General features: G+C 53.1%; 1 protein-coding gene and 1 long non-coding RNA gene across 7 annotated transcripts; one reads left to right on the forward strand and one right to left on the reverse strand.

Moving 5' to 3' along the window:
- Nucleotides 1–1,909: 1,909 nt before the first annotated feature.
- Nucleotides 1,910–23,936, reverse strand: INPP5K (inositol polyphosphate-5-phosphatase K). 6 transcript variants are annotated; one of them, XM_054459729.2, is made up of 13 exons: nucleotides 22,883–23,096; nucleotides 22,421–22,579; nucleotides 20,886–20,993; nucleotides 20,467–20,568; nucleotides 16,704–16,820; nucleotides 16,198–16,373; nucleotides 15,541–15,652; nucleotides 14,395–14,504; nucleotides 5,387–5,573; nucleotides 4,002–4,139; nucleotides 3,655–3,738; nucleotides 3,396–3,500; nucleotides 1,910–3,215 (listed from the first exon to the last, which is right to left on the reverse strand). In XM_054459729.2, the coding sequence occupies exons 4-13, from the start codon at nucleotides 20,497–20,499 to the stop codon at nucleotides 3,159–3,161; spliced, it is 1,119 nt and encodes a 372-aa protein (XP_054315704.1). In that variant the 5' UTR covers nucleotides 20,500–20,568; nucleotides 20,886–20,993; nucleotides 22,421–22,579; nucleotides 22,883–23,096; the 3' UTR covers nucleotides 1,910–3,158. The 6 variants fall into 6 exon arrangements, with proteins under 6 accessions (XP_054315704.1, XP_054315702.1, XP_054315701.1 ...); XM_054459727.2 differs by having other exon boundaries at nucleotides 20,467–20,575; XM_054459726.2 differs by lacking the exons at nucleotides 22,421–22,579; nucleotides 22,883–23,096 and adding an exon at nucleotides 23,466–23,936 and having other exon boundaries at nucleotides 20,467–20,575.
- Nucleotides 23,825–27,310, forward strand: LOC129018255 (uncharacterized). The gene is made up of 2 exons (XR_008495211.2): nucleotides 23,825–24,145; nucleotides 24,782–27,310. It is a non-coding gene; the product is annotated as an uncharacterized LOC129018255 (long non-coding RNA).
- The last annotated feature ends 67 nt before the right edge of the window (nucleotides 27,311–27,377 follow it).

Raw genomic sequence — 27,377 nt, forward strand, 5'->3', positions numbered from 1 at the left:
GGACACAGCTGGAGCCGTCCAGGTCTGATTGGGAGGCCTCTTGGCCCGGATGGTTGGAGCAGGAAGAGGAGGGGCTGGGGATGGAGGAAATGCCTGTTGTCCCAGGTAACCAGAGGAGCCGATGCAGCCACCCATGGGGGACCCTGGCCTCCAGGTCAAAGGTCAGGACGCCTTTCCCCTTCCCCCCATCCCCACAGCAGTTCTATGGCTGGGCCCCCCCTCCCGCCCACTCTCTGGTACCAGCTAGAGGGCACAGGGCCCACTCCCCAAACCAGCAGGCATGCCCTCCCCTAGGCCAAGAGGACCCCTCAGTAGGCACTGCCTTTCCTGCACATCCCCTCAATGGGGCTGCTCCCCACAGCAGGTGAGCCCCCACCATGAGTTTGAGAGACCAGGGCTGCTGGGGCCTAGTCATGCAGGGCCCGGAGAGGGGGCTGTCCTGCTGTGAGGAAGCTCTTGTCTTACCCTCCTCTGAGCCTCAGAGCTTGTGAGGTTAGTTCCTGGGTTCCCTGGGTGTGGGCAACCTCTAGCCCTGTTCATCCCTTGTGTTTCAACAGTACCCCCAGGTAACCCCCACCCCTGATGTTCCTGCTTTTCTATTTTTATTGTTGCTAAATCACAGCTGACACTTTCCTGGCCTGAGACTGAGCCCTCCAGTCTCCAGCCATTCCTTATAGGAAGTAAGAACAGGGAAGTGGATAGGGGAAACAGACCTTTCCAGAGGGAGAGGCTGGCATAGGAAGGGCTGAGTCCCGTGGGCGTGTGTTGGCACCGACAGCCCTATAGGCAGGGGCCTTCCCCCCAGCACCCTTCTCTCTCCCCACAGCTTCCCCCGCCCCGGAAAAGCTAGCAAGCCTTCCTTCCTTCCTCCGGGAAGCACATCTATCCACAGCAGGCTCATCCCCGGCGGCCACACAATGGCCCTTATCAGCCGTGGAGCCAGGCGTAGACCCAGTGCACACCAGGTCTCACTTATTTCCTGTTTCCACCCAGCGGGTCGGGGTGGACCCAGAGCGGCCATATCCTGACTGGGGCCCAGAGGACGGAGAGCACCCCCCATTCCCCTTTCCGCCTCTCAATCACTGCTGGGCTCACCCCTCCCACACAGGAGGCTGGGGGTGTGGGGACCTCAGTTCACACCCCCAGCATGTGGGGGGACCCCTGGGGTCAAGCCCCGGGGCTGCATTAATCAGAACGGGGAGGTGGGTCTAGTGTGATACACTTTCTGCAATTGTTCTCCCACAATAATCTTGAGAATAGGGACATCATCTGTATTTTACAGACTACTGAGACCGCTCTGCGGGTGGGTTCAGACCCCATCCTGTTTCTGGTCCTGTGGGAAACCACAGGCGCCTGGAACTTTGAAGAGACTGCACCACTTCTCTGAGCCTTGGCTTTCCCGTCTGCCCAATGAAGGGTGCCATGCAGTAACCCTCGCGATGGCTGTGTATGTGAGAAGGAACAGGTGGGGGAGTGAGGGCTTTGGAGGTCCCTAGGTATATGTGTTGGGGGCAGGGATAGGTTACCATGGGGGAAAACTCAGCAAGAAGGGGCTGAGGAGAAGTGGGGCAGAAAGAGAAGATGGTGGCATTCTGGACTGGTTAACGCAGGCAGAAGGCTCAACACCAGGGTATGCAGAGCAGCAGGTCAGGAGGGATGAACGAGAGCTCATGTGACTTAACAGAGTACATTAAGCGGCCACCGGCATAGATGGTATGCTCCACCTGGTTAGGGCCCCAGAGGCTCACCATTCTAGAACCTCATCCTAGCCCCAATCCTGGCCACTTCTGCAAATCTCAGACACAGAAGTCTAGTTGGGATCTACAGGGCCCCTGTTCCTGGAATCTACAGCTAGTCCCAGGCACATCACCGTACCCCCCACCCCCCAATCATCAGTCACACACAAGTGTAAAAGCCATGCTTCTAATTATCCCTGCACAATGTAACAGTCACGAAACAGCCAGCCATGGCCTGCTGGAAGCCAGGGGACAGTTCTTCATACACAGGCTTGTGGGGGAGAATATGCAACACAGAGCAACTGGAGTAACCCTCAGTCCCAGGACACAGGATGGCAGGACAAGCACTGAGCAGGCTCCCAGAGGTGTCTTCTCCTGGGAAAAGGGCTGCTGAGTGACCATGGCAGCAGGCAAGTGCTGGATGTGGGGACAGGCCATGTCCACAAAGCCCCTAGAGTGTGTTCTCTGAAGACCCCCAGGGCCAGATCCTCCAAAATGTCTTGAGCTGGTTCTCCCTTCTGCCTGCCCCAACTCTGAGGTCCCGGGGGATCCAGAGGGGGGCCCGTCGTCAATGACTCTTGACAAGGGTGGCACAGATGCACCTAACCTGACAAGGACCACCCTGGAAAAGTCTGTGGCCACAGCTCCTTGACCACTTGTCACCCCTTCCTCAGATGGCGGGGTGGAGGCATGGGACTCAAGCTACCAACAGAAGGGAACCTGGATCCTTCCCAGTTCTCTCTGTTCAGGATATGGAACTTCCACGAAGTCAGACTCCATGCCATGGGTAGGGAGAAAGGTTGTGCTGGCCGAAGGACCCTCATCAACCTGCTCACAACCATGGCGTAAGAGCCTGGCTAGAGGGGCCCCTCCATTCTGCCCACTGAGTCAGACTGCTTTTGCTGAAAGCAGGAATCCAAGACCCTCTGCTCACTCCTCACGGGGACAAGCTATGAGATGCCAAGACTCCTGGAATCCAGCACTGCTTGCACCAGTCTATGTAGCCTGTACAAATGTGAGCATCTCCCCTCCCAGACAGCCTGAGGCCCAGGACGGCACGACAAGAATGCAGGCCTGTGCCAAATGGGGCATGTGCCTGGCAGGACTACTTGGGCAAGACTAGAAGAGGGGGTAGGAATCCAGAAATGAGACGCAGAACTGTCCCCAGGTCTTCACTGTTGACACACTAGCTGGTTTCACTCACATCTCAGCAACAAAAACCTGTATTTAAGTGGCTAATTCCAGAGATGAGTAGTGGAGAGAGCAAAGGAGCCTGGTTAGAGCTCACTCTGGGAGGAGTATGTGGAGGACACTTGGCTGTCTCTTCAGGGGGCCAGGCTGGGCCCCCAGCACTCCTGGCAGTGGAAAGGCAGAGCTGGCTGCCAGCTCTGGCCTCCGCCTGGGATTCAGTCCCATCCTGGCTCAGATCTGTGGCTGTGCTTCACCCAGTGGGTCCTCCCTCAAGGAGCCAGGTGGGATCTGCAGGGATAAAGCAGGTGGTGGAAACGGAGAGCAGGTCTTCCTCCGTGCTTTCCATCACCCCCATTCCTGCACTGCAGCGGCTCCTCATGTACAGGCTGGCTCCCAGGCCTGGGCCTCAGGGAACCAGTGATGAGCTCAAGCCCTCACTCTTCCCCTTCCCTCACCAACATCGCTTACCTGGAAGGGTCTGCTCATCCCCACCACAGAACCCAGACTGTTGCTGTAGTAACAGAGGAGAAACTCATCTTCAGTTGTAGGGATATTGCTGATGTCAATGTAAACCTGGAGGGGGATGGACAGGACTGGGGTCAGCTCCAGGGCTCTGGGCTCCACCCACCTCTGAGTGACAAGTTATTCAGCACTCTGTTCCTTCCACAAGACAGGAGTGCTGAGGCAGGCCTGCCTGCTGGTGATGTACCTGGTGCTGGTGACGTACCTGGTTCAGGTTGTCGCTGCAGGAGACCTTGCTGTCCCCGACCCAGGCGTAGGACACATAGTCATTAATGTCCCGCAGCCCCACCTGTGAGGGGGAGTCAGGCCATCAGTGGTCAGGGAGGACATGGGACCCAAGGCAAGTCCTAAGGAGAAGATGGTCTCACTGCTGGGCCTGGCTACCGTACTGTACGCCTCCCCGCTGCCCTTCACTGCCAGCCCTTAGCTACAGAAGACCCACTGGGGTAGATGAGCGTGAGTTCGTCAGCATCTGCCCAGCTCCCAGGAGCCCTTGGGAAGGATGAACCAGGGGCTGTTGCTGATGGACTGCCTGCCTTGCCGCCACGTCACCTTGTACAGTCCAATCCAGTCCCACGGGCTGCTGGGGAAGTCCGAGGTTGAAGAGTAGCTGACCATCATGTCATTTTCCACGGTCCACGGGTCCTCGGGCATCAGGACGATCAGCGGAGCAGACACCAATGGCTTCAGCTAGACACGGGGATGGGAACGGGGCTGAATCCCGCAGCATCATTCCCTCCTCTGAGGCCAAGTGTTCCTCACTGTGCCCTTCCAACATAGAGGGGAGGTGGGGCACCCAGAGGGGTGGGTATGGAACTCCACTGGGCTGCTCCAACAGACCTTGGCTAGCCAGCAGGAAAGAGGGCCAAACACCAGTCAGGGGGGTGGCTGGCCCTGTCAGGGAATCCCATGGGGCCCAGCGCTGGGGGGTAGGAAGGGTGGAGAGCAGAGGCACGGCTGAGAGGCTTAAGGAGGCGGCTAGGCAGCTGCTCTCAGGCCTCCCGCCTTATCTGACCCAAAGCCCCACATGGGGGGATGCTCTGGTGAGAACAGCTGTGGATGTGCAAGAACACAGCGCAGACACCAGCGGGGGCTGGGCACGGTGACTCACACCCATAATCCAAGAACAGAACGCAGACACCAGGGGGTGCTGGGCACGGTGGCTCACACCCATAATCCCAACAGTTTGGGAGGATCACTTGAGCCCAGGAGTTCGAGACTAGCCTGGGCAACATAGTGAAACCCTGTGTCTACAAAAAATACATAACAGCCAGGCGTGGCGGCATGCACCTATAGTCCCGCTACTAGGGAGGCTGAGGTGGAAGGATCAATCACTTGAGACCAGGAGGTGGAGGCTTCAGTGAGCTATGATACCGCCACTGCACTCCACACCCACACCCACACACACACACACACACACACACACACACACACACACACACACACACACACACACACACCAGTAACACACACACACACGCACGCACGCCAGTAAACCCGTATGAAAATGTGAAGGCTGAGGGGCAGCAGCCTGAAGGAGGCCAACACCGCCTTGGTCGTTTAGATAGCAAGATACAAGGACGCAGGGATGGAGGGAGCTCCCATTGCAACTTGATCCAGATAGATTTAGGACAAATAAAAGAAGTCCTACTTCTCACATTGGGTAATAAGCCTAATGGAACTCATTAGCCCCAAGGGAGAATACCCAAAGGAAATGGAAACCTTTTCACAAAGGGTTTGAACACGGTTTTGACAGACAGAGCCATCAACGGCTCCTAAGAGGAGCTGGGATATCCGACCTGGCAGGAAAGGCAATCATGGCCTCCACCGGTCTCCCCTGGGGGACTGGCTGACATTCGAATCCAGGGATGGAGGGCTTGGGGATGTGGCCAGCATAGCTATTCCTCTGGCAAGTATCAGGCAGCCCAGAAGTTCACCTCCAAGTCGAACGTGCCGGAGACAGGCTTATGGTCGCTGATGCCGTACATCATGTGGCTGCCGTAGCTCCTCAGAGACAGGGAGAAGTCTGGGGCCGGCAGTCCGGGAGTGTCGGGGCCAGCACAGGGCTGCCGCTTCAGCCTCCACAGGATGCGATCGGTCCATGCAGGCTTGCGTTTTTTCTCACTGCAGGGGCAGGAGGCATAAAGAGGAAGAATGGGGAGAGAAGAAAGGGTTGGCATAAGAGCAGAAATGAGCCCACATGAGCTGCTGGACCCCCTAACTCCAGCATCTACTGGCAGCCACAGACCCCCGGGGCCAGAGCCGGAGGGAGCAAGGCGGCAGGCAGGAAGGTGCCCAACAGAATCCAAAGTACGCCAGCCCTTGTCAGACTTACCCAGGACCCTCTATATGTCTAGCTCATGTTTTTATGGATCAAATTGTGACTCAGAAACATTCCATTTCAAAGCTTTGCTTCTTTCTTGAGCAAAAGCAGCAGTGGATCAAAGTAGCTGAGGTTTGAGATTCTGAGGCTGGACACACCTGAGCTTGAATATGGCTGCCCTGCATACTAGAAGTATGCCTCAGGAAAGGGAAGGGAAGCATTTAGGAAATGCTTACCAGACGATGCCTGTGATCAGTACTGTTACCATATCTTTTTTTTTTTTTTTAAAGTGACAGGGTCTTGCTCTGTCATGCAGGCTGGAGTGCAGTGGTTACATCACAGCTTACTGTAGCCTCAAAGTACTTGGCTCAAGCAATCCCACCTCAGCCTCCTGAGTGGCTGGGACGATAAGTGCGTGGCACTATGCCTGGCTAATTTTTAAACATTTTTTTGTAAAGACAGTATGTTTCCCAGGCTAGTTTTGAACTACTGGCCTCAAAGGATCTTCCCATCTCAGCCTCCCAAAGTGTTGGGATTAGAAGGCACGGGCCACTGTGCCTAGGTGTATCATGCTCTCTTTACAGGTGGAGAAACTGAGACTTAGCTTAGAGGGGAAGCACCTTTCCCAAAGTCACAAGCACTAAGTGGTGGAGCCAGGATTCAGGGCCAGCCAGCATGACCACAGAGCACATGCTCTTAACCACCAAACTAACCTCTCTCAGGCTTCAACTTCCTCACCTGCCAGTGGAGGGAATAACAGTAGTTACCATGTAGGGTTGCTGAGATGAGTACATGAGATAAAGTACATAAAATGTTTAGCACAGTGCTTGGTGCAAAACGAGCGCGCCATGCACACTGGCCTTTATGATTTCCTCTCAAGAGTCCACTGAGAGGCGGGGCGCGGTGGCTCACACCTGGAATCCCAGCACTTAGGGAGGCCAAGGTGGGTGGATCATGAGGTCAGGAGATCAAGACCATCCTGGCCAACATGATGAAACTCCGTCTCTACTAAAAGTACAAACATTAGCCAGGCATAGTGGCGGGTGCCTGTAGTCCCAGCTACACGGGAGGCTGAGACAAGATAATTGCTTGAACCTGGCAGGTGGAGGCTGCAGTGAGCTGAGATCATACCACTGTACTCTAGCCTGGGTGACAGAGCAAGACTCTATCTCCAAAAAAAAAAAAGAAGAGTCGACAGAGAGACCTCCCACCTGTTCTTCACTTGCCAGCTTCCCTGAGGGGTTTGGAAAAGGTCATACGCCCCGGAGACAAAATGCATTCCTCCTCTAGGTAACTGAAGTTGACCAAAGACAAGTCTCTGACCCATAACCCAGCCTTCCGAAGCAACTACTGGGGCAGTTTCTAAGGCCAGCTTGGCCTTGAGGCCCTGCCCTCCTGGAGACCAGCAGCTCTGAGTCCTGGAGGTGGGGTACATGTGTGGTGGCGGAGCAGGACAGCTGCTGTTTCTGGGTTCCACCCCCTTCGTGGACAATCTCCTTTCTTGAATCAACCCAGAGTAATAAAGCCTGATTGGATCAATCAATCAATCAATCTATAGATAGGGTCTCACACACTCTATCTTATCTATTGATTGATCGACAGGGTCTCACTGTGTTGAATCCTATCTATCTACCTATTGATTGATCAATATATTGACAGGGTCTCGCTGTGTTGCCCAGGCTGAGTGTGGTGGCACAACCCTAACTCATTGCAGCTTCAAATGCCTGGGTTTCAAGCAACCCCCCACCTCCGCCTCCTGACCAGCTGGGACCACAGGCATGTGCTAGGGCACGTGGCTATTTTAGAACCTTTAAGGCGTCTTCACTGCCTCCAGAATAAAGTTAAAGTCCCCAAGTAGGGCTTTCAAGGGGCTCAGGAGTCTGACCACCCCTGTCCTTCATCTCACACCACTTCCCCAGACCCACTCCACCTTGGTGACTCTCTCAAGCCTCTGGACCTTTGCTTTTGCAGTATTTGCTGCCTGGAACACCTTTCTTCACCAGGGAGAGGCCTTTGCCGAAACCATCCCAGACATCAGCTTTTTGCTTCTGAAGCAGTTTTTTTTTTTTTTTTTTTTGAGACAGAGTCTCGCTCTGTTGCCCAGGCTGGAGTGCACTGGTGCAATCTCGGCTCACTGCAAGCTCCGCCTCCCGGGTTCATGCAATTCTCCGCCTCAGCCTTCAGAATAGCTGGAATTACAGGCACCCACCACCACGCCTGGCTAATTTTTTTGTATTTTTAGTAGAGATGGGGTTTCACCATATTAGCCAGGATAGTCTTGATCTCCTGACCTCGTGATCTGCCCGCCTTGGCCCCCCAAAGTGCCGGATTACAGGCGTGAGCCACTGCACCCGGCCACTGAAGCATTTTATACCAGTATTATACGATTACGCTACATTGCAATTTTGTTTCGCACTCAGCACGTCACTTAGTGTGTAAGACCTGAAGGCAAGGACTTAGCTGTTGGAGTGTCCTGTGTATCCTCAGCATTAGCACAGATCCTGGTACACAGGCACTCAATAACCAGGTACACTTGCTAAAAACCCAAGCTGAAGCTCGTCCCTCAAAAATGCGCATCTAATCTTAATGTTTACAGCTTCCATATACTCGCAATCCGTTGGAAACACTATTTTTGTCTCCTTCTTTATTCAACTGCTATTTTTTTTTTTTTAAGACGGAGTCTCACTATCGCCCAGGCTGGACTGCAGTGGCGCAATCTCGGCTCACTGCAACCTCTGCCTCCGGTTCAAGCGATTCTCCTGCCTCAGCCTCCCAAGTAGCTGGGATTACAGGCGTGTGCCACCATGCCCAGCTAATTTTTGTATTTTTAGTAGAGACAGGGTTTCACCATGCTGGCCAGGCTGGTCTTGAACTCCTGACCTCGTGATCCGCCCACCTCGGCCTCCCAAAGTGCTGGGATTATAGGCGTGAGCCACTGTGCCTGGCCTATTCAACTGCTATTTTAAATAAATGTTCCCAATGTACTGGTGTCCCTTCAACAGTAAAAGAGTAAGTATTCTAGCAACTGAGGAGAATGGCGTCACGGTGGTGAGCTCAGACTTTAGAATCAGAGACCAGTTGGAGGAAGGTTCCGTCCTGTTAATTGAAAGCTGTATGCCCCTGGGCAAGTGACTTCATTTCTCTAAGCCTCAGTTTCTTCAACTGTTAAGATGGGGTGATAACAGTACTTACTTCAAAGAGCAGTAACGAAATTAAAGGGCGTCAAGGGAGTGGTCAAGAAGCGGTAACTTTGACTAACCCTGGTCTGCCTGTTGGCTCCTTGGGTCGTTTCCAATCTTTCACTCCTCTAAGGAGTGTTCAGAGGGCATTGGAATGTGGTATTCCCATCCCGGAGACTACAGACACTGCGTCCCTGAATCTGCCTTGGACAGCAGGTGCCTAGCAATGCTTACAACTTGGTAATGGGGCCGGGCGGATCACAAGGTCAGGAGTTCGGCCAACATGGTGAAACCCTGTCTCTACTAAAAATACAAAAAAAAAAAAAAAAAAAAAAAAAATTAGCCGGGTGTGGTGGCATGTGCCTGTAACCCCAGCTACTCAGGAGGCTGAGGTAGGAGAATCGCTTGAACCTGGGAAGCAGAGGTTTCAGTGAGCCGAGATCGCACTGTTGCATTCCAGCCTGGGCAACAGAGCAAGACTCCATCTCAAAAAAAAAAAACAAAAAACAAAAAACAAATATAGGGCCAGGCACGGTGACTCATGCCTGTAATCCCAGCACTTTGGGAGGCCGAGGCGGGCGGATCACGAGGTCAGGAGATGGAGACCATCCTGGCTAACACGGTGAAACCCCATCTCTACTAAAAATACAAAAAATTAGCCGGGTGTGGTGACAGGCGCCTGTAGTCCCAGCTACTCAGGAGGCTGAGGCAGGAGAATGGCGTGAACCCGGGAGGCAGAGGTTGCGGTGAGTGGAGATCGCGCCACTGCACTCCAGCCTGGGCGACAGAGCAAGACTCCGTCTCAAACAAACAAACAAACAAACTTGGTAATGAACCACACAAATGCACGTTCTCTCTTTCAAAGCATTCTCCTTCCCTAACTTCCCTTTGATGGTTTGGAGCCCGTATTTGCTGTCATGTAAGGGTCTTCCCCAAGCTCTGACCACAGCCTGTCTCTCCTTCCTCAGGACTCTCAGCCCACCCCCACCCCCCTTTTTTCCTTTCCTTGCCACGGCCAGGCTGATCACTGGGCATACCAAGATTTACTTAGCCCTTCTTATGTACCCTGCAACTGGGGATATGAGAAGTAGGATGGACAAAGTTCTTGAGGAGCCTGTTTAGCAAAATCCAAGAAACAAGCAAAGTGAGCGTGTACAAATTAACCAAGTTCTCTCCACCCCACCTTGTTTTTCTTTAGAGACAGGGTCTTGCTGTCATGCAGGCTGGAGTGCAGTGGTGTCCTCCTAGCTCACTGCAGCCTCCTTGAACTCCGAAGCTCAAACGATCCTCCTGCCTCAGCCTCCTGAGGAGCTGGGACTTCAGGGGTACACATCATGCCCAGCTATTTTTTTTTTCAAGACAGGGTCTCACTGTTGCCCAGGCTGGAGTGCAGTGGTGTGATCACAGCCCACTACAGCCTCAACCTCCTGGACTCAAGCAAGGCTCCCACCCCAGTCTCCCGAGTAGCTGGGACTACGGGTATGTGCCACCATGCCCAGCTAACTTTTCTATTTTCTTGTACAGATGGGGTTTCGCCATGTTGCCCAGGCTGAACCTGAACTCCTGGGCTCAAGTGATCATCCTGTCTCTGCCTCCCAAATTGCTGGGTTTAGAGGTGTGACCCATCACGCCTGGCTTTTTTTTTTTTTTTTTTTTTTTTTGAGACAGAGTCTCACTCTGTCGCTCAGGCTGGAGTGCAGAGGCGTGATCTTGGCTCAGTGCAAGCTCCGCCTCCCGGGTTCACGCCATTCTCCTGCCTCAGCCTCCCGAGTAGCTAGGACTACAGGTGCATGCCAGCACACCTGGCTAATTGTATTTTCAGTAGAGACAGGGTTTCACCATGTTAGCCAGGATGGTCTCAATCTCTTCACCTCATGATCCGCCTGCCTCGACCTCAAGTGCTGGGATTTCAGGCGTGAGCCACTGCACCCGGCCACACCTGGCCTTTTAAAAAAATTTTGTAGGGGGAGAGTTCTCACTATGATGGTGAAACCCCATCTCTACTAAAAATACAAAAAATTAGCCAGGCATGGTGGTGGGTGCCTGTAATCCCAGCTATTCAGGAGGCTGAGGCAGGCGAGAATCACTTGAGCCCAGAAGGCGGAGGTTGCAGTGAGTCAAGATCATGCCATTGCACTCCAGCCTGGGTGACAAGAGGGAAACTCTGTCTCGAAAAAAATAAAACACTTTGTCTGGGCTCACAGTGACAACTGTAACAAAACTCCAGTGTAACCCCGGACTTTAGCAGGATTCCCGCCCTGCCCTCAGCCCTTTCACCCTCCCCTATAAGGGAGCTGGCCTCGTTTCTCATTACATCTTTGCTCAGGGACACTGTAGTGGCTGGCCGAGCACACTAACGTTCACAGTCACTTCATCAAACTGGCCCCCTCCAGGTGCCTCTCGTCAGTGTGCTGACTGGAAAGCCCGCCCTTCTGCTTTCTGCCAAACTCTGTGCCTCCTTCAAGATACTCTCCTTGACAGGAGGTCTGATAGGCCTCTCTTAGCTTTAGCTGTCCACCTCCTTAACATTTGTTCCAACCTTCTGCACGGAGTTCTGGAAACCTTCTATTGACTAATTCCCAGGCTTAGTAACATATGCCAGGCACTGTGCTACTCCCAGGGATGGTCCTAAATCAGATCGTCTCTGCTCTCTGGGCAATCACAGTACAGTAAGAAAGGTACGCTGTGTCTTAAAAGCAACACTGAAAGCATGGCATGCGCAAGGCTGGGGGTGGCACAGGGCAGGAGAAGAACTCTCAGTGAGATGGGAAGGGGCCAGGAAGGCGTCCTAGGAGAAGTGATGTCTCAACTGGGTTTCCAAGGATAAAATAACAGTGTCATTAGATAGGAATGTCTGTTCCCCAGGTGGGCTCAGGCCCTGCTCACTGCAGAACTCCCAGCTGCCCCTGGACCCTGGCCCCAGCCAGGAATATTTCAGTTACCATGTCCCCTGTTCCCGCCCAGACATTCTTGCATTTCCTGGGCTCCAGCCAAAGGGAAGCAGTACCAAAGGCTCATGAGTCTACAGACACAGATACGAGTCTACAGATACAGATTCCAATCCTCGTGCGATGACGAAGTCTGTTACTCGTTACTTATATATTCTTTGAGACTCAGTTGCTTCCCTTGTAAACAATCAATAATAACACTGTCTACCTAATGAGGACGTGGTAGGAACTGATACAGGCGAAGCTTCAGTGCACACCTGCACGCCAATCACGATGAGCTGTTATTTGGAAATAGGTGTGTGCCTCCTCCTTAGCGGGAGTCTGCCGTCCTCACTGTGCCATCCTTTTTGCTGTTGCTGGCAAGGATGACTGTGAATCCTGAGGTACGATGGGCTTGAGGAAAGCACTGTGGGCTACAGACTCAGAGATCAGTCTCAGCCCCAGCTCTGCCACTCACTGGCTGAGCTACCTGAGGAAGCCCTTGAACTTCTCCAAAGCTCTCCACCCTTTCAGACCCTGCCAACTCCAGCCCAGATCCAGCTTTTGCAACAAACTTCAGTCTCCTGGAGGTCTCTCTGCCATAGGGCTGGGAGAAGGGGACGCCTGGCTGTAGGGCCTGCCAGCAGCTCTCTTCCTGTTGTTAAGTTTTTAAAGAGGATTTTTTTTTTTGGAGACAGGGTTGCCCAGCTGGAGTGCAGTGGGTCAATTTCAGCTCACTGCAGCCTTTAACTCCTGGGCTCAAGTGATCCTCCTGCCTCAGCTTTCCTGAGTAGCTGGGACTACAGGCACATGCCACTACACCCAGCTAATTTTTAAATTTTTGTAGAGACAGGGTCTAACTATGTTGCCCAGGCAGGTCTTGAACTCCTGGCTTCAAGCAACGCCTCCCCACCCAAGGCTCTACCCTGCCCTTACAGCTTCCACCAGGACTCTCGTTTCCAATGGATGGCCGCAGAGACTGGCAGTCTCCCTGCAGCTGTGGATCTGGGCCGGCCAGCCTGCTGCAGCCTGGCCTCTTACCTCCTTTCCTGCCTGCTCTGTTGCCCAGGGCGGGTCCCTTCCCCAGCGTCCACTGCCTCCTCTTCTGTGGACGGCCCTGCTCACAACCCTACCCTGTCTTGCTCCACACTGCTGAATCGGCTCACTCTTTCCCCCTTTCCTTGGCAAGGATATATTGGCTTTGCTGTACCACTTCCAGAACCAAGCTTGAGTTCTACCTCTTGTCTTGGTCTGGCTGTGGAGATAGTTCTTCCCTGGCTAAATCCCAAAGCCCTGGGCTGCCCTGCTGGTACCTCCCGCCTCCCTCACAGAGACACTCCGGCTAGGAGGAATGAATGAGCTGCTCCCGCTGGAACAAAGACCCTCATGACATGTAAGGGGCTCTTCTTTTCTTCAAAGAGATTAGGGGCCTTGCCCCAAAATGAGTCAGGGACATGTTGCCAGCGGTTCTTTCTCAGGTTTTGGTGGTTATTTGGCCCCTTCTCAGCTTCTTAGAAAGGTTTTTAGTAAATCTATGATGGGAAGACAGGAATCTATTTATTTTATTATTACTTTTTTGAGACGGAGTCTCGCTCTGTCACCCAGGCTGGAGTGCAGTGGTGAGATCTCGGCTCACTGCAACCTCCGCCTCCTGGGTTCAAGCGATTCTCCTGCCTCAGCCTCCCGAGTAGCTGGGATTACAGGCGCGCGCTACCACGCCCAGCTAATTTTTGAATTTTTAGTAGAGATGGGGTTTTACCATGTTGGTCAGGCTGGTCTCGAACTCCTGACCTTCAGTGATCCACCTGCCTCGGCCTTCCCAAAGTGCTGGGATTACAGGCGTGAGCCACCACGCCCAGCCGGCATGAATCGAAAAGTCACAATAGCAGTTCTCTCCCATGGTTACTGGGTGCCGGCCTCCTTCAATCCTCAGCCTCATGAGGTGTGTGCTCTTATCATCCACACCTTATAGCTGACAAAATCAAGGCCTAAACACTTTGGCTAAAGTAAGCCAGAGCCGTGCTTCTAACTACCAGACTCATGATCTCTGCACTGATCCTGATGAAATTCTCTACCCACTACTCCACCTTCTCACACAGGACCTGACCCATTCATAGGCTGGGGCAGGCGTCCTTAATACCAGTAACTGGCTGGGCCAAGCTTTCTGCCCCGTTTGGGGACCAGAAGTTCTGGGGTTTCCAGAAGCTGAAGTACAGTCCCTCCTAGGTCAGGAGGCAGCTGCTCCACCCTCTCCTCTGGTTCTATCTGTAACACCCCCACCCCCGACACACCTCTCCTGCCCTTGTTAGCACTGGCCTTCTTCCCACTCTCTCTGAGGTCTGGGACGGCTCCCCCAGTCAGCGCCTCATGAAGTGGACAGGAGGTGCCACTCTGGAGAGGGGATGACTAGACCAATTCCTGCCCCCCTAACACTTCTATTCTGAGACAGCTCTCATGCCAGCAGGGTCAGTGTAACCTGACTTCCTAGACCTTCTGGCCCCCCACTTCCTCCTCACCTGGTGTCATAGTCGTTGGAGTTCCTATCAAATTTGTAGGTGGGCGGGAAGAGTAGGCGGCCCTCCTGGAACTCCCGGAGCAGCGGGTCATGTTTCTTGGCAATGCTGAGCTGCAAAGTCATAGTCCCCGTCTCATAGTAGTCTCGACCCAGTGACCCAGCACCACACTCCATTCAAGGGATCAGCACATGCCGTCACAAATGGGGCAAGAGTCAAGCAATGCCACTCCACTTCCTCACTGCCCCAGTGACTACTCAGCAGCCCACTCCCACCAGAAAGCAGGTGAATCCTTTCAGAAACATTACCAAGGCCCAGGGGAGGCAGCTGTCTGCTGTTTCCCAGTCCTTAGACTGCAGGGACCCGACTTGGAATTCCATCTCTAGAGGAGGTCACTAGCAGACATGTGTCAGAGGGGAACCTGGGGGAGCCAGGGTCCTCCAAAAGGGCATCTCACCCTCCAGGAGGGAAACGAGGCTGGGGATGGGAAAGATGACAGGGATACCATGGGCTGATGCATGATGGTGCCTGGTGCAAAGCCCTTCTGGTTCCCTATTCTTCTTCTTCTCTTTTTTTTTTTTTGAGATGGAGTTTTGCTTTTGTTGCCCAGGCTGGAGTGCAATGACGCCATCTCTGCTCACTGCAACCTCTGCCTGCCAGGTTCAAGCGATTCCCCTACCTCAGCCTCCTGAGTAGCTGGGATTACAGGCACGCGCCACCACGCCCAGCGAATTTTTTTTTGTATTTTTAGTAGAGATGAGGTTTCTCCATGTTGGTCAGGCTGGTCTCAAACTCCCGACCTTAGGTGCTCCACCCACCTCAGCCTCCCAAAGTGCTGGGATTACAGGCATGAGCCACCATGCCCGGCCCCTATTCTTCTTTTTTAAATAATTCATTTCATGCTTTGTTTCTGGCTCCCTATTCTAAAGCACATCCAGGGGCTGTTACCCTGGCTTTTCCATGTGAAGATCAGGCACTGGCAGGCGTGGCTGCCTCACCCCTGGATGCGAAGCCCTGCTAGACAGCTTCCCCCACCAGACCTGGGCAAAAGAAAACAGCAGCGATGGCATCTAGCAACACTCTGTACAGCTTACATGGCCCCCACCGTGGGCTCAGATCACCCCCTGGGCCCCTCCCCTCCCTTGATACCTGGTCCTTCTCCCACAGGCCACTGTAGCACCGATTTTTAATGGATTCCCGAACAAAGTGCAACCCAAAGTCCTCGATCCGAAAGTTCATGTCTCCAAACCAGATAATGAGGCTTCAGAAAAAAAGGAGGGCAGCCTGAGGATTTGTGATGAAGTCAGGGAAGGGTGATCACCAGGTGGCTCAGCCTGCTCAACCCAAAGGCTGCTGGGGCACAGAAAGCCTGAGGGGCGGGTGAAACGCCAGAGCATGCATGGGTCCTCTGGAACTGTTCTCATGGCTCCTAAACCACCATTCAAACCGAAGAGACCTACCAAAGAGCCTGCTCTGGCAAACACAGAGCAGGCTGTGGCCCTTCCTTCCTCTCCTCAACTGGTCACGAGGAAAGGCTGAGAAGCCCTCCTGGTGACCTCAGGAGCCACAAGGTCCTTGACCTGTTCCCAAGTGTTCAGGGTTTCTAGGCAGGACAGACGGGCTGGAGGAAGGGGACCGCAGGCAGGCAAAGCAAGGGGAGACAGCAGATGGGCACCAGGGAAGGGGCAGGGAGAGGGTGGGAGCCAGAACACTGACGACACTGGGGGATCCGTGACGGGGCAGAGGACGCTGGCTTGGGTTAGCGTGGGGCAGAGGGCGGGGAACGGTCTGCAGACCCAGGCTCACTCGTGGTCCAGGATGTTGGGGATGTCTCGCCCCTCACAATTCTGCATCTCCAGGATCCGGTCAAAGTGCTCCAGCCGCTGGTAATTGTTGGAAATGTGGGGAGGCAGGTGGCAGTTGATGATGCTGACATAGTAGCCATAAAGCTTCAGGCAGATGTTGACTCCACCTTTGTTCCCCTGGTAGAACAGGTCAACAGAAGAGTGGGAAGCTACTCTGGGTTGGACACACCCCTCTTTCCACATCCTAGACCTGAGGGGAGACAGTCTCACTTCCCGCAGGGTCTCCTAGGGACAGCAACTAAGCTTCCCAGGGTGATCTCTCCATGCACAGAGCCCAGCTCGCCTCGCCTGGCCTCAGGGATAGCAAGCCCACTCTGAGGCAAAAGAACAAACATGCATTGGGCTGGACAGAGGACCAAGATTCCTTTCACTTCCTTTCTCTTTTGCCCAGCTCCACAGTTCCCAGCCCTTCCCAGCTCACGACTCAGACAATAGCTCAGTCCTTACCCAGTACCCAAACAGGCCAGTGGGGGTGGATTTAGTAGACAGAATCTGGATATAGGGCAAATGCTGATACTTGGCAAAGACCAGTAAGAGGATCCCCTGCATACGGACATGGGAGACCTGCAGGAGAGAGAGGGCAAAGGTCGCTCATTAAACCGCACAGGCCAAGTGCATCCCTTCCAAGCCCCATGCTAGGGACTCTAGAGAGCTACATGCAGTGTCCTGCTCCAGGGTCTATGATATCCCAGTTTGAATCTCAGAGTTTCAAGCCTTTTCATTCTTCTCCTCAGCTGCCAAATGATACATTCTGGGGGCTGAGGTTTTAGATTCTGCTCCTAGGCCTGGGGGTGGCGGGAAGAGAAGATAAGGCTAAGGATATTGGCTTTGAAGTTAGATCTGGGTTCGAACCCTGGCTCTGATTCTTAGTATTTGACATTGAGGAAGTTTCTCAGTGTATTTTCTCATTGATAAAGCAGGAATCCATCTCATAGATACTGTGGGGATTATCTGAAAGCTATTATTTTTTGGTTTAAGCATTCTTTTTTTTTTTGAGACGGAGTCTTGCTCTGTTGCCCAGGCTGGAATGCGATGGCGCAGTCTCGGCTCACTGCAACCTCCACCTCCTGGGTTCAGGTGATTCTCCTGTCTCAGCCTCCCAAGTAGCTGGGATTACAGGTGCCTGCCACCAGGCCTTGTATTTTTAGTAGAGATGGGGTTTCACCGTGTTGGCCAGGCTGGTCTTGAACTCTCGACCTCAGGTGATCTGCCTGCCTTGGCCTCTCAAAGTGCTGGGATTATAGGCATGAGCCACCGCACCCGGCCAAGCATTTTTAAAAGGAAGGAACATGAGAGGTTTCCAGGATGCTGGAAATGCTCTTCTTTATCCCCTTCCCTTCCTCCCTCTCTCCTTGGAAATGTTCTTTATCCACCATCTGCCCCCATTCCTCCCTTTTTACTTAGAGACAGGATTTCGCTCTGTCCAGCAGGCTGGAGTGCAGTGGTGCAATCATGGCTCGCTGCAGCCTTGACATCCTGGGCTCAGGCAATCCTCCCACCTCAGCCTCCTGAGTAGCTAGGACCACAGGTGCGCACCAACATGCCTGGCTATTTTTGTTTGTTTTGTAGAGACAGGGTCTTGCCATGTTGCCCAGAGTGGTCTTGAACCCCTGGGTTCAAGCAATCTCCCTGCCTCTGTAATCCCAAAGTGCTGGGATTACAGGCGTGAGCCACCGCATCCGGCCTGCTCTTTATTTAGATGTGGCTGATGGTAACATGGGTATATGTAAAAATCCATCAAAGTGTACACTGAATTTCTGCATGCTTTTCTGTGTACATTATAGCTCAGTGAAAAAAAAATAAGAAAATGTTCCCCCCAAACCCCATGACTATATACAGCGTGCAGCTGGGTGTCCATGAAGGCAACACCCATGGAATGCCAGCAGGTAAGGACACATGCTCATAGGCTGGGGAGAATAGCTAATATCTGCTCAAGTGCCTCCTCTCTCATTTACTCCTGTCAACCCTGTAAGGAATCACCGTCCCTGTTTTGTAGATGGGGGACTAAGATTTAGGGAGGCTAAGGAACCAGTAGGGCTACCTGTATTGTAAAACAACATCAAAGGGCTAGGACTGCCAAGATCCCTACTATCTGCAGCTGCAAAAGGTGGGGTGGGAATGGGCCGCAGCCAGTAGCTCTCCCTCTCAGCTTCAGGCTGTCTACCACCAGCACCCGAGGAGCTGTTTCCGGAGAACGAAGTGTGGAGGCCAAGGAGGAAATCCCCGGGTGGGGAGCGCGTACTGGGGCCTTCCAGGAATTATGAAACTTGATCCTGCAGGCCACGAGCCCTAGCATAGCAGAGTCAAAGCAGGGGGAACCTCAAACCCAGCACTGGGCAAGAGAGGCATCAGAACTTCAGGTGGGCCAGAGGTTGCTACAGATGTGTCCTCAAGCCTACCTTCCTCCCCAGTCTTCTCTCTCTCCCACACCCAAGCACACGTGACAACAGGGATGGAGGACGGGCTGGACCATGAGGGGCTGACTCCCAGGGTCAGGATTGAAGCAAGGGGACTGATAAAGACTCAGGAAAAATGTCAGGCTTAATCCCCACCCACAAAGCAGCTTTAGGCCACTGGGTTCCACCACAAAGACACTGGCTCACTTTGTGAAGGAGCAGCAGGGAAGTGGGGGCGGGGAGGGTGGGGTCGGGGCAGGACAGAGTTAGACTGGGAGAAAGGGTGGGACTGTGGGAAAAGCAGGAGAGTTCTAGGGAAAGTTCTAGTTGGAGGAAATGAAGTAGGAGGAGCGAAGAAAGGACTAGCAGGACGTGGCTGGGGGCCCTGGAGCAGTGGAAGGGGGTCAGCCCTTCTCAGTCTATAGCTGGCAAATGCACGGAGCTCACCCATCCACCCTGATTCTTGGCTGGGGAAAGAAGGGCATTCATTTTGGGTGCCAGGCCCTCAGTCTGGCCTCCCAATCTCAGTAGGCCACATGGGTAGAAAGGGCTGTGTCTCTGCCACAAGCTGAGCTAATTTCCTTGGCTCAATTCCATCCTACCAATCCTTTGCCAGTCAGCCAAGAAGCAAGCAGGTCTGCAGTCTTGGGAAGGGAGTGGCGGGTGAGAGAGAAGTGGTTCTGTCCTCTATAAGGATCTAGCTCCCTATCTACAGAAGGAGGCCTCTGGGTTTGATGTGGAGGGAACCAAGGACTCGGGCTGGCGTTTTCTATCCTCAGCAGGAGTTCTAAACCTTAGATTCTTTCCTCCCCATTCTGCTCCCCCTCCAAAGGACACACAGCTCTTGCCTCAGTACCCCCAAGCAAACTAGGTTGACAGAATCCATTCTGAAGTACAAGAGTCATCCAGGAAGGGAAAAGAGGGAATTCTGGTATTTCTAAGCAGCTGTATACCAGGTGCTGTGAATGGGAGTGTGTTTCATCCCTCAGGTGTGCAGGGCAGAACCAAGGTGAAGATCTGGCAACCCAGGGCCTTCCTGTGGACTGCTCCTACTGTCTAAAGACACCCCAGAGTATACTGGTCTCTCAGACTAAGAAGGCCACCCAAAGTACCCCCCACACCTGACTCCCCTCTCCCAACCTCTGGACCCCTAGAATCTGAAGTGCACATCCCGTATGACCTGAGGATACCCTATGACAACAGCAGGCTAGCCATGTCTAAGATCTGTCAGTCTTAGAGTTCACCAGCATAGCAATAAAGTATTAGTAGTTAAGAACTTGGGTTATGAAGTTTGAGAGATCTGGATCCAAATCCCAGATAGTGCATGTGACTTCTGAGCCATGGTTTTCTCTGTAAAATACCTCTATTTCAACAGACTTGTTAAGATTTTAAAATAACATATATAATATAAAGAGCTACTTATGATGTTTAACACCAAGTAAGCACTTGATAAATGACAGCCGTATGATTACACTCAGAGACTTCAGGATGGGCATTTGAGTAGAGACTGGTGGCTGGGGCAGGGGCCAGGACTGAGGTGTTGACAAGCCCTGCTGCACCTCCCCTCAGAATCTTCCCAAGCTGAAACATATCCAGGTGTTAACCCAACCCCTAGAGACTCCAGCTCCCTCAGAAAGGTGAAGGCAGGCAGGAGCCCCAGGGGTACAGGTGGAAGTGAGGTTTAGCCCTTTAAACAAATGGGAAACAGCATGAAAGGCTGAGTAGGAGTAAGAGGAACACATCAGACCAAACAAGCAGGGGTCAGTGGAGATGTGAAAACACAGTTGTCAAGTGCCCATGAACTGGCAAGTTACCTTGATGAAGCTCAGAGGGGAAAGCACATCCATGAGGAAACTGCTCCACGAGTCATTAAAGGCAGCATCGGAAAGGAGGCTTATGATCCCAGAGTTCAATTCCTGCAAACTGACCATGCCAGCTCAGAGGCTTGGCCCCCGGCCTCCAGGCTACTTCCCCTGCCACAGATATTTAATATCTTCTTCACGGACTTTCAAGCCCTGAGTTCTGATGGCCATGAGGTCTCCCTCCCCTGCCTGCTGATCTCCAGCCCCCTTTGCCGTTGCTGAACCAGGACCAGAGACATGGGGCTGTCCCTGAAGCAGGCTGAAAGCTCCCAGCCTTCAGACTCCAGAGGGCAGGAGGGCAGGTCACAGTGGTTCCCACAGGGAAACTTGGGACTGGTCAGGGATGGGCGAAGGAGCCTGCAGATACCTACCCAATGACATATATGTCAAGATTCAGGTTCTGGTTGTTCAGCTGAAGCAGGTCACTGAGATCTAGAGGGGGCGCTGCCGAAGCCACGTTCCAAGTCACGACATGTATGCTGTGGAAGGGATGCAGAGGGACGTCATAGAGGAAGGAGGATAAGATAGTGCACCGGGCCGGCCGGGCACAGAGGCTCACGCTTGTCATCACAGCACTTTGGGCGGCCAAGGTGGGCGGATCACCTGAGGTGAGGAGTTCGAGACAGGCCTGGCCAACATGGTGAAACCCCGTCTCTACTAAAAATACAAAAATTAGCCCAGCATGGTGGCAGGCGCCTGTAATCTCAGCTACTCTGGAGGCTGAGGCAGGAGAATTGCTTGAAGCCACGAGGCGGAGGTTGCAGTGAGCCGAGATCGTGCCACTGCACTCCAGCCTGGGCGACAGAGTGAGACTCTGTCTCAAATGAAAAAAAAAAGATAGTGCACGGGGTCTAGGCCTGCTCATGTCACCACAATCTGCCACACTCATGATGGGAAATGTGGGTTTCTGTGCTGGTGGAGGGAATGGGGATACTGAACCATCAGCTGTCCGTCCTCACCTTTCTCTGCTGAAGCAAGAAATCCTCACCCTGGACTGGGTCCTCCATGCAGGCTCACAGCCACTCACACCTGGCAGCACTGGTGCTGCTGATATAGCAGAGTTGCCAAAGGGAACCCAAGACTTTCAGACCAGGCTAGGGAAGGGTTAGGGGGCTGAACTGCCAGGAATGTATTAATTCCATCAGCTCCTCCAGCCACCCACACCCCTCTGTGATCATCTATGGCTCAGTCAGCAACTTCCGATCCCTACTTCTCTCCCCACCAGGAAGATCCTAGGGGTTCAGATTTCACCGTGTGATAGGCCTCAGCACTACAAGGGCAGAGGAATTTAAAAAATAAAAGAGATAACACCACCATATTCCCTTCCTCTCTCCTCCCTAGCAGATCCCTGGAGCAAACCAATTTTGCCAAGCACTTCAGTGAGCCTTTTTTTTTTTTTTTTTTTTGAGACAGAGTCTGGCTCTGTTGCCCAGGCTGGAGTGGAGTGGGATGATCTCGGCTCACTGCAGCCTCCGCCTCCCAGGTTCCAGCGGTTCTCCTGCCTCAACCTCCCAAGTAGCTGGGATTACAGGTGTGTGCCACTACATCTGGCTAATTTTTGTATTTTTAGTAGAGATGGGGTTTCACCATGTTGGCCAGGCTGGTCCTGAACTGATCTCAGGTGATCCGCCCGCCTCAGCCTCCCAAAGTGCTGGGAATACAGGCCTGAGCCACCGCGCCTGGCCAAGGAGTTTTTAAGTAACAGGTTTCTCGACAACTCTCTTAAGAGTCTATGCTCTATGTCTGCGCAGTATTCTGTGAAAAATAAAGAGTACTCTCTCGGGAAAAGTCATCAGTTGGATAACATTTTCCACCTCAGCTTACAAGTCTTAGGGAATCAAGAAAACTAGAACAGGGGCCTCAATGACACTGGATCCAGTCAGAGGCTCAGGAAAGAGAGACCTACAGTTGTCTTTAGTGGAACAGTCAGTCACAGGAGCTCTTCAAGAAGCCCCAGACTGTGCGGAGCACAGAGCGGGCAGGAGCTGCAGACCCTGCAGAGACCAGGAACAGCCTAGCATGAGTCCTAGGCACACGATGAAGAGTACCTGCAGCAGCTGGAGATCTGGAATGGCAGAGAGTACAGGGGGATGGGAGAAAAGGGCAGATGATGCCAAAACATCTCTCCAACAGACCCTGTTCTTAGAGGTCGACGTTCTCAAAAGCATTTCAAGAAATTCTTGGCCAGTTTAAAGCAACTTCCTGTCCCTCCCTGTTAGCATAAACAACACTATACAGAAACCACCTTCCCAGGCACTCGGCCTGAGATTTTGAGCTTCATTTATTTACGATCTCCCCCTGCTGTCCGACAGAGTTAAGCTTAAGGAACAAAGACCTTTTACTCAGAGACTTCTTTTCCCAAACTCACTCTAAGAGGATGGAGAGCAAAAGTCCGGATTTCTTGTTCCCACTCTCAAATCCGACGATTAGCAGCAAATCCAAGCATCGTGACTTAGACTAAGTGGGCGATTAGCGTTGTTCCCCGTGAAAGAGCAGGCAAGAGACCAGGCTAAGTCACTTCCCTAAAGGATCTTATCTCAATCTGATTTCGGATTCCCGGGGTTCACCATGGGATCAGGCAGACCTCCTGATGTATGTGCTGATGAAAAGTAGGAAAAAGATTTCTAACCTAGAGCCGAAGGGTGACGGCCTCGTTATGTCTTTAACCTCAAACAACCCCACATGGCTGTCCTCTCCAGAAAGCAACCGGGACGCCTGCTTGCGCCCCAGTGGGAACGAGCTTGGCGGCCTCGGCTTAGAGGGGGCACGAGGCTCGGGCCCAACACAGCCCACCTGACACAGGCGTGGGGGAAGGTGGGAGCGCCCCTGAACCAAAGGCAGTCGTGGAAGTCTGGTGCCTTGTCTCCCAGTCTGCGTCCACCCCCAGCCCGCAGCCCAAGGGGCGCCGATCCCCCCGAGCAGGCCTGCCTCTGCCGCCAGGGCGCCTTCACCTGAGCCTCCTGCCTTTCGGCCCGCTCAGCTTCCGCGAGCTCATGGCCGCCGTCGTCCCCGCGCGGTGGTCCGGCAGGTTCGTGTCTCCCGGCCAGCGGGTCCCGGCCAGAGCAGCCCTGCGGGCGGCCGGTCTCACGCGCCTCGCTGTCGCGGACTGTTTTTCTTCCGGACTCCGACCGTCCGCCCCGGCTTCCGTCAGAGACGCGCCCTCCGCGCACCCCGGGCTCTGGCTGGTGCGGTTCGCAGAAGGAGGCGGGACTCTCCCACGAGCACAAAGCTGCGAGAGGCTGAGCGAAGACGGGTTCGCGGACGTAAGAGGGGCGTGTCGGGCCTGTCATCAGCGCACGACGCAACACTGCTCCAGACGACGCGAGGTGTGCGGCCGCCACTAGACCCAGCCCAGCCCAGCCCAGCCCAGCCCAGCCCAGCCCGCGCCCGCCGTCTGCAGCTCCCAGCGTGCCCCGCGCCAGGGGCCGTCTTCCGGCGGAAGTTGTCGCTTCGCCGCCGCCGCAGCCTCTGCCCCGCTCGTGAGGGATCCGAGGGCCCCGTCCTTGTGCTGTCTTCGCCCCGGCTCCCCGCCATCCAGAGACCCAGGGGTCAAACGAGGGTCGGGGGTGGGGACACGCAGCCTAGCCACTGTCCTACCTGGGATCCGGTCTCCCCCGCCCCCCAGCTGCAGGTAATCTCCCCATTCCCGTGGCGCTTACGCCGCTGCTGGAGCGCCTCCGTTCTGCACTCCCACTTTCAGGCGGCTTTCTGCTCCAACCTGATTGGATTACCTATTGCATATGGGACGTTTGGGGATTCCTGGACTCCTACAGAATCAGCCGTCAATAAATGAAATGTAGGCCGGGGCGCGGTGGCTCAATGCCTGTAATCCCAGCACTTTGAGAGGCCGAGGCGGGCGGATCACTTGAGGTCTGGAGTTCAAGACCAGCCTGGCCAACATGGTGAAACCCCGTCTCTGCTAAAAATACAAAAGTTAGCTGGGGTTGATGGCGCGCGCCTGTTAATTCCAGCTACTCGGGAAGCTGAGGCAGGAGAATCGCCTGAACCCGGGAGGTGGAGGTAGCAGTGAGCCGAGATTGCGCCACTGCACCCCACCCTGCGCGACAGAGCAAGACTTCGTCTCAAAAAAAAAAAAAAAAAAAAAAAAAAGCCGACATGGGGTTTCGCCATGTTGGTCAGGCTGGTCTCGAACTCCTGACCTCAGGTGATCCACCCGCCTCGGCCTCCCAGAGTGCTGCGATTACAGGTGTGAGCCACCGCGCCCAGCCTAAAACTACTTTAAATAAATGTTTTGCTTGTTTGGTAGGGTGGATAAAAAGGAAGATGTGAAGAGGAGGCAGACAAAAGCAAAAGGAAATCCTGTCAGTAGGAAACGGCCAAATTACAATTCAGACGTGCAATGTTTGCATACGTAAACTGACAAGGGACTATTATATGCAAAAATCCACGTGCAAAAATTTTCAGACACATCTTTGTACCTCTTCCTAATCCTGCCCTGGTAAAATGGGGGTTATCAGTGCAAGTTTGAGGATACATACAGTTGGAAAATGGACATCACCAAACTGGACTCCAGAAAGTTCTGTCTAGGATTTTATTAGACTGCTTTTTTTCTCAATATACCTGTATTGGAAGATTGAGACAAAAAGGCACAAACTCACATTAAATAAACAAGGTAATCTAATCAATTCTACAAAGTGTAGTTTGTAAAAGAAGTAGCACTAGGAACCAACCAAAGTAAGTCAGGGAGTCCCACCAGGGACCGTAAAAGGAGAACTTGGGAAGCTATACACATGCCCACGATACTGACCCTGTCCCGGACCTCTCTGCATGAGAAGGCCAGAGCCCAGCACCCTTCCTACAGAGGCACTGCTGCTTCTGTTGGGGCTGTGACCCTGGAATTCTGATGGAAGCAGCTGGTCTGAAGGGGCATGGCACACACTCAGGTACTACCCCTGGAGCTGAACCTTTATCATAAGTCCCTCTGAGTGCTAGTCAGTTTGGAGGTGGGTGAGGAGGAAAGGGGGTACTTAAAAGAAGCCAACACTGTTGCCCAGCAGCAACACCATCCGTGGGGATGGAACAGACCAGGGACATCCTCCTTTATGTTTATGTGGGCTGGAATTCCAGATCCAGGCTGACCTCAGCTCATAATGGATGCTTTTCAACTGGGGCAACAGGTGGAGGTGGGAGGAGCCCTCTTTAGGGCTAAAGTGATATGTATGGGTCTCAAGAGCCAAAGGAAGGAGACTAACAGCTGCTGACCCTCAGACCACGTAAACAACTGTCTGCCTAGAATGTCAGTTTGTTTCTTTCAAGATAACCCGCATCTGGACTTCCCCTAGTTGATGAAGGAACATCTTTAAGCACAAATATAAAGAATAGCTAACACACAGCTTATAGGAAAACACTGACATTTTTCTCCAGTAGCAATGCCTCTTCTCCAACTTTCCAAGTCAGATAAATGCTACCAGCAGTCGAGATGCTACCCAGATGCATTACTAAAGACCCCTCAAGGTGAGGAGACTCACACAGAGGAAGGTGTCTGTAACAAGACATCTGGTTCCAAAGGGACCTCAATGAAGGTCAGAGCTAACCATGCTGGGGGTCTGAGTCTGTCCACCATTGCCCCAGGAGGGCCACAGGGAAGCGTCCATCAGGATGTCACAGGTGCAATCCTGTGAGAAACTCCCTTATTGCACTTAGAAATGAGTAAGGCAAACAAACTGATGAAAACAGAAGGATACATTCTCCCACCCACTTTTTGCTTCCCGGACAAAGATTTGGTCTCTCATTAGCAGATGCACCCAGGCTAGCGTGGGCTGGGATCACGGCACACTTAGGCCAACGTGCTTCACAAGGTTTGGGGAATGTCAGGTGACACTACAGCTCTCTCTGATTCTCCCACTAACAGGCAAACTCAGGCTCTGTCAAGTTGTAGGAAGCTATGAACACTGGGCAGCGTCTTTTCCCCTGAAGCCTGGACTTCCTCACCAGCCTACTTTGGTCGGGTTCTGTACTATGATCACTACTTGCTTTGGGTTTTCCAGGGCAGAACTCAACATGGGGGTAGGACGAGCTAAGTTCTTGATCCCCAAATTCCTTTCCGGCAACTGGAGACGAGGGAACATGTTCTGCTGGAAAAAGCTTTTTGCATGCTCATATTGTGCAGCATGAAAGATCAGGACTCTTGCGTCCTAACCAGCCTCAAAGAGGACAGGGACCTAAGAAAGCACAGAGAAAAGAGGATTATTGCTGAGTGGCAGCACCAGCCCCAAAGGGAAGAGGAGGAGCAGGGACTTACAGAGCTCCTCGGGGACGGACAGTTGGTATCTAGGGGGTGACTGAATTCTAGGGGCCACACTGGACAATTCCCTCCAAGTGGAGAGTTGACTGGGGCGATTTTGTAGACTCTGCAGAGAGATTCAGAGCGGGCAACAGGAGGGCCAAGAAGCCACAGGTGTTTTTAAGAGTAGTAACTAGAGATTCAGTGATTGGGGCAGGGTTATTCATATTTGTTAAATTTCTTAAATAGAGACTGGCTGAGCCTTGGGTACCTCCATAGTGCTAGAGTGCCCTAACGATGGGTTACTGGGAGCAGAAGCCAGAGCTGCAAAACCACATTGCTATTTTGTGGAAGTGGTGGGGGGCGGGGAAACACTGTATCTTTAGCTCATCCCCGCTCCCCACATGAGCACTCAAAATTGCAAAGATCTGCCCAGGAAGCAAAATACCTCAGTTTATCCCAAGGTTGAGAACAAATGAACTTAAATCATTTAAATCACCACATCACAAAAGGCAGCTATTTGAAAGACTGAAAATGTCACTTGGAAATAAAGGTCGGGGGCACACACAGAAATGGGTCAGAACACAATGGAGAGAGACAGGAGCTGTAAATACAGCAA

Source organism: Pongo pygmaeus, chromosome 19 (genome assembly GCF_028885625.2).
Source record: "Pongo pygmaeus isolate AG05252 chromosome 19, NHGRI_mPonPyg2-v2.0_pri, whole genome shotgun sequence".
NCBI classification, from domain to species: domain Eukaryota; kingdom Metazoa; phylum Chordata; class Mammalia; order Primates; family Hominidae; genus Pongo; species Pongo pygmaeus.

Bases quoted from the DNA above. Each gene is read 5' to 3' on its own strand.
- INPP5K (XM_054459726.2), bottom strand. From the start codon at position 23,509: ATGAGCTCGCGGAAGCTGAGCGGGCCGAAAGGCAGGAGGCTCAG. The intron at 16,821-20,466 runs GTAACTTGCCAG...TCTCTCCTGCAG, and splicing joins CCCCTCTGAGCTTCATCAAG to GTCTCCCATGTCCGTATGCA. The intron at 4,140-5,386 runs GTGAACTTCTGG...CCCCGTGTCTAG, and splicing joins CCGGCACGTTCGACTTGGAG to CTGAAGCCATTGGTGTCTGC.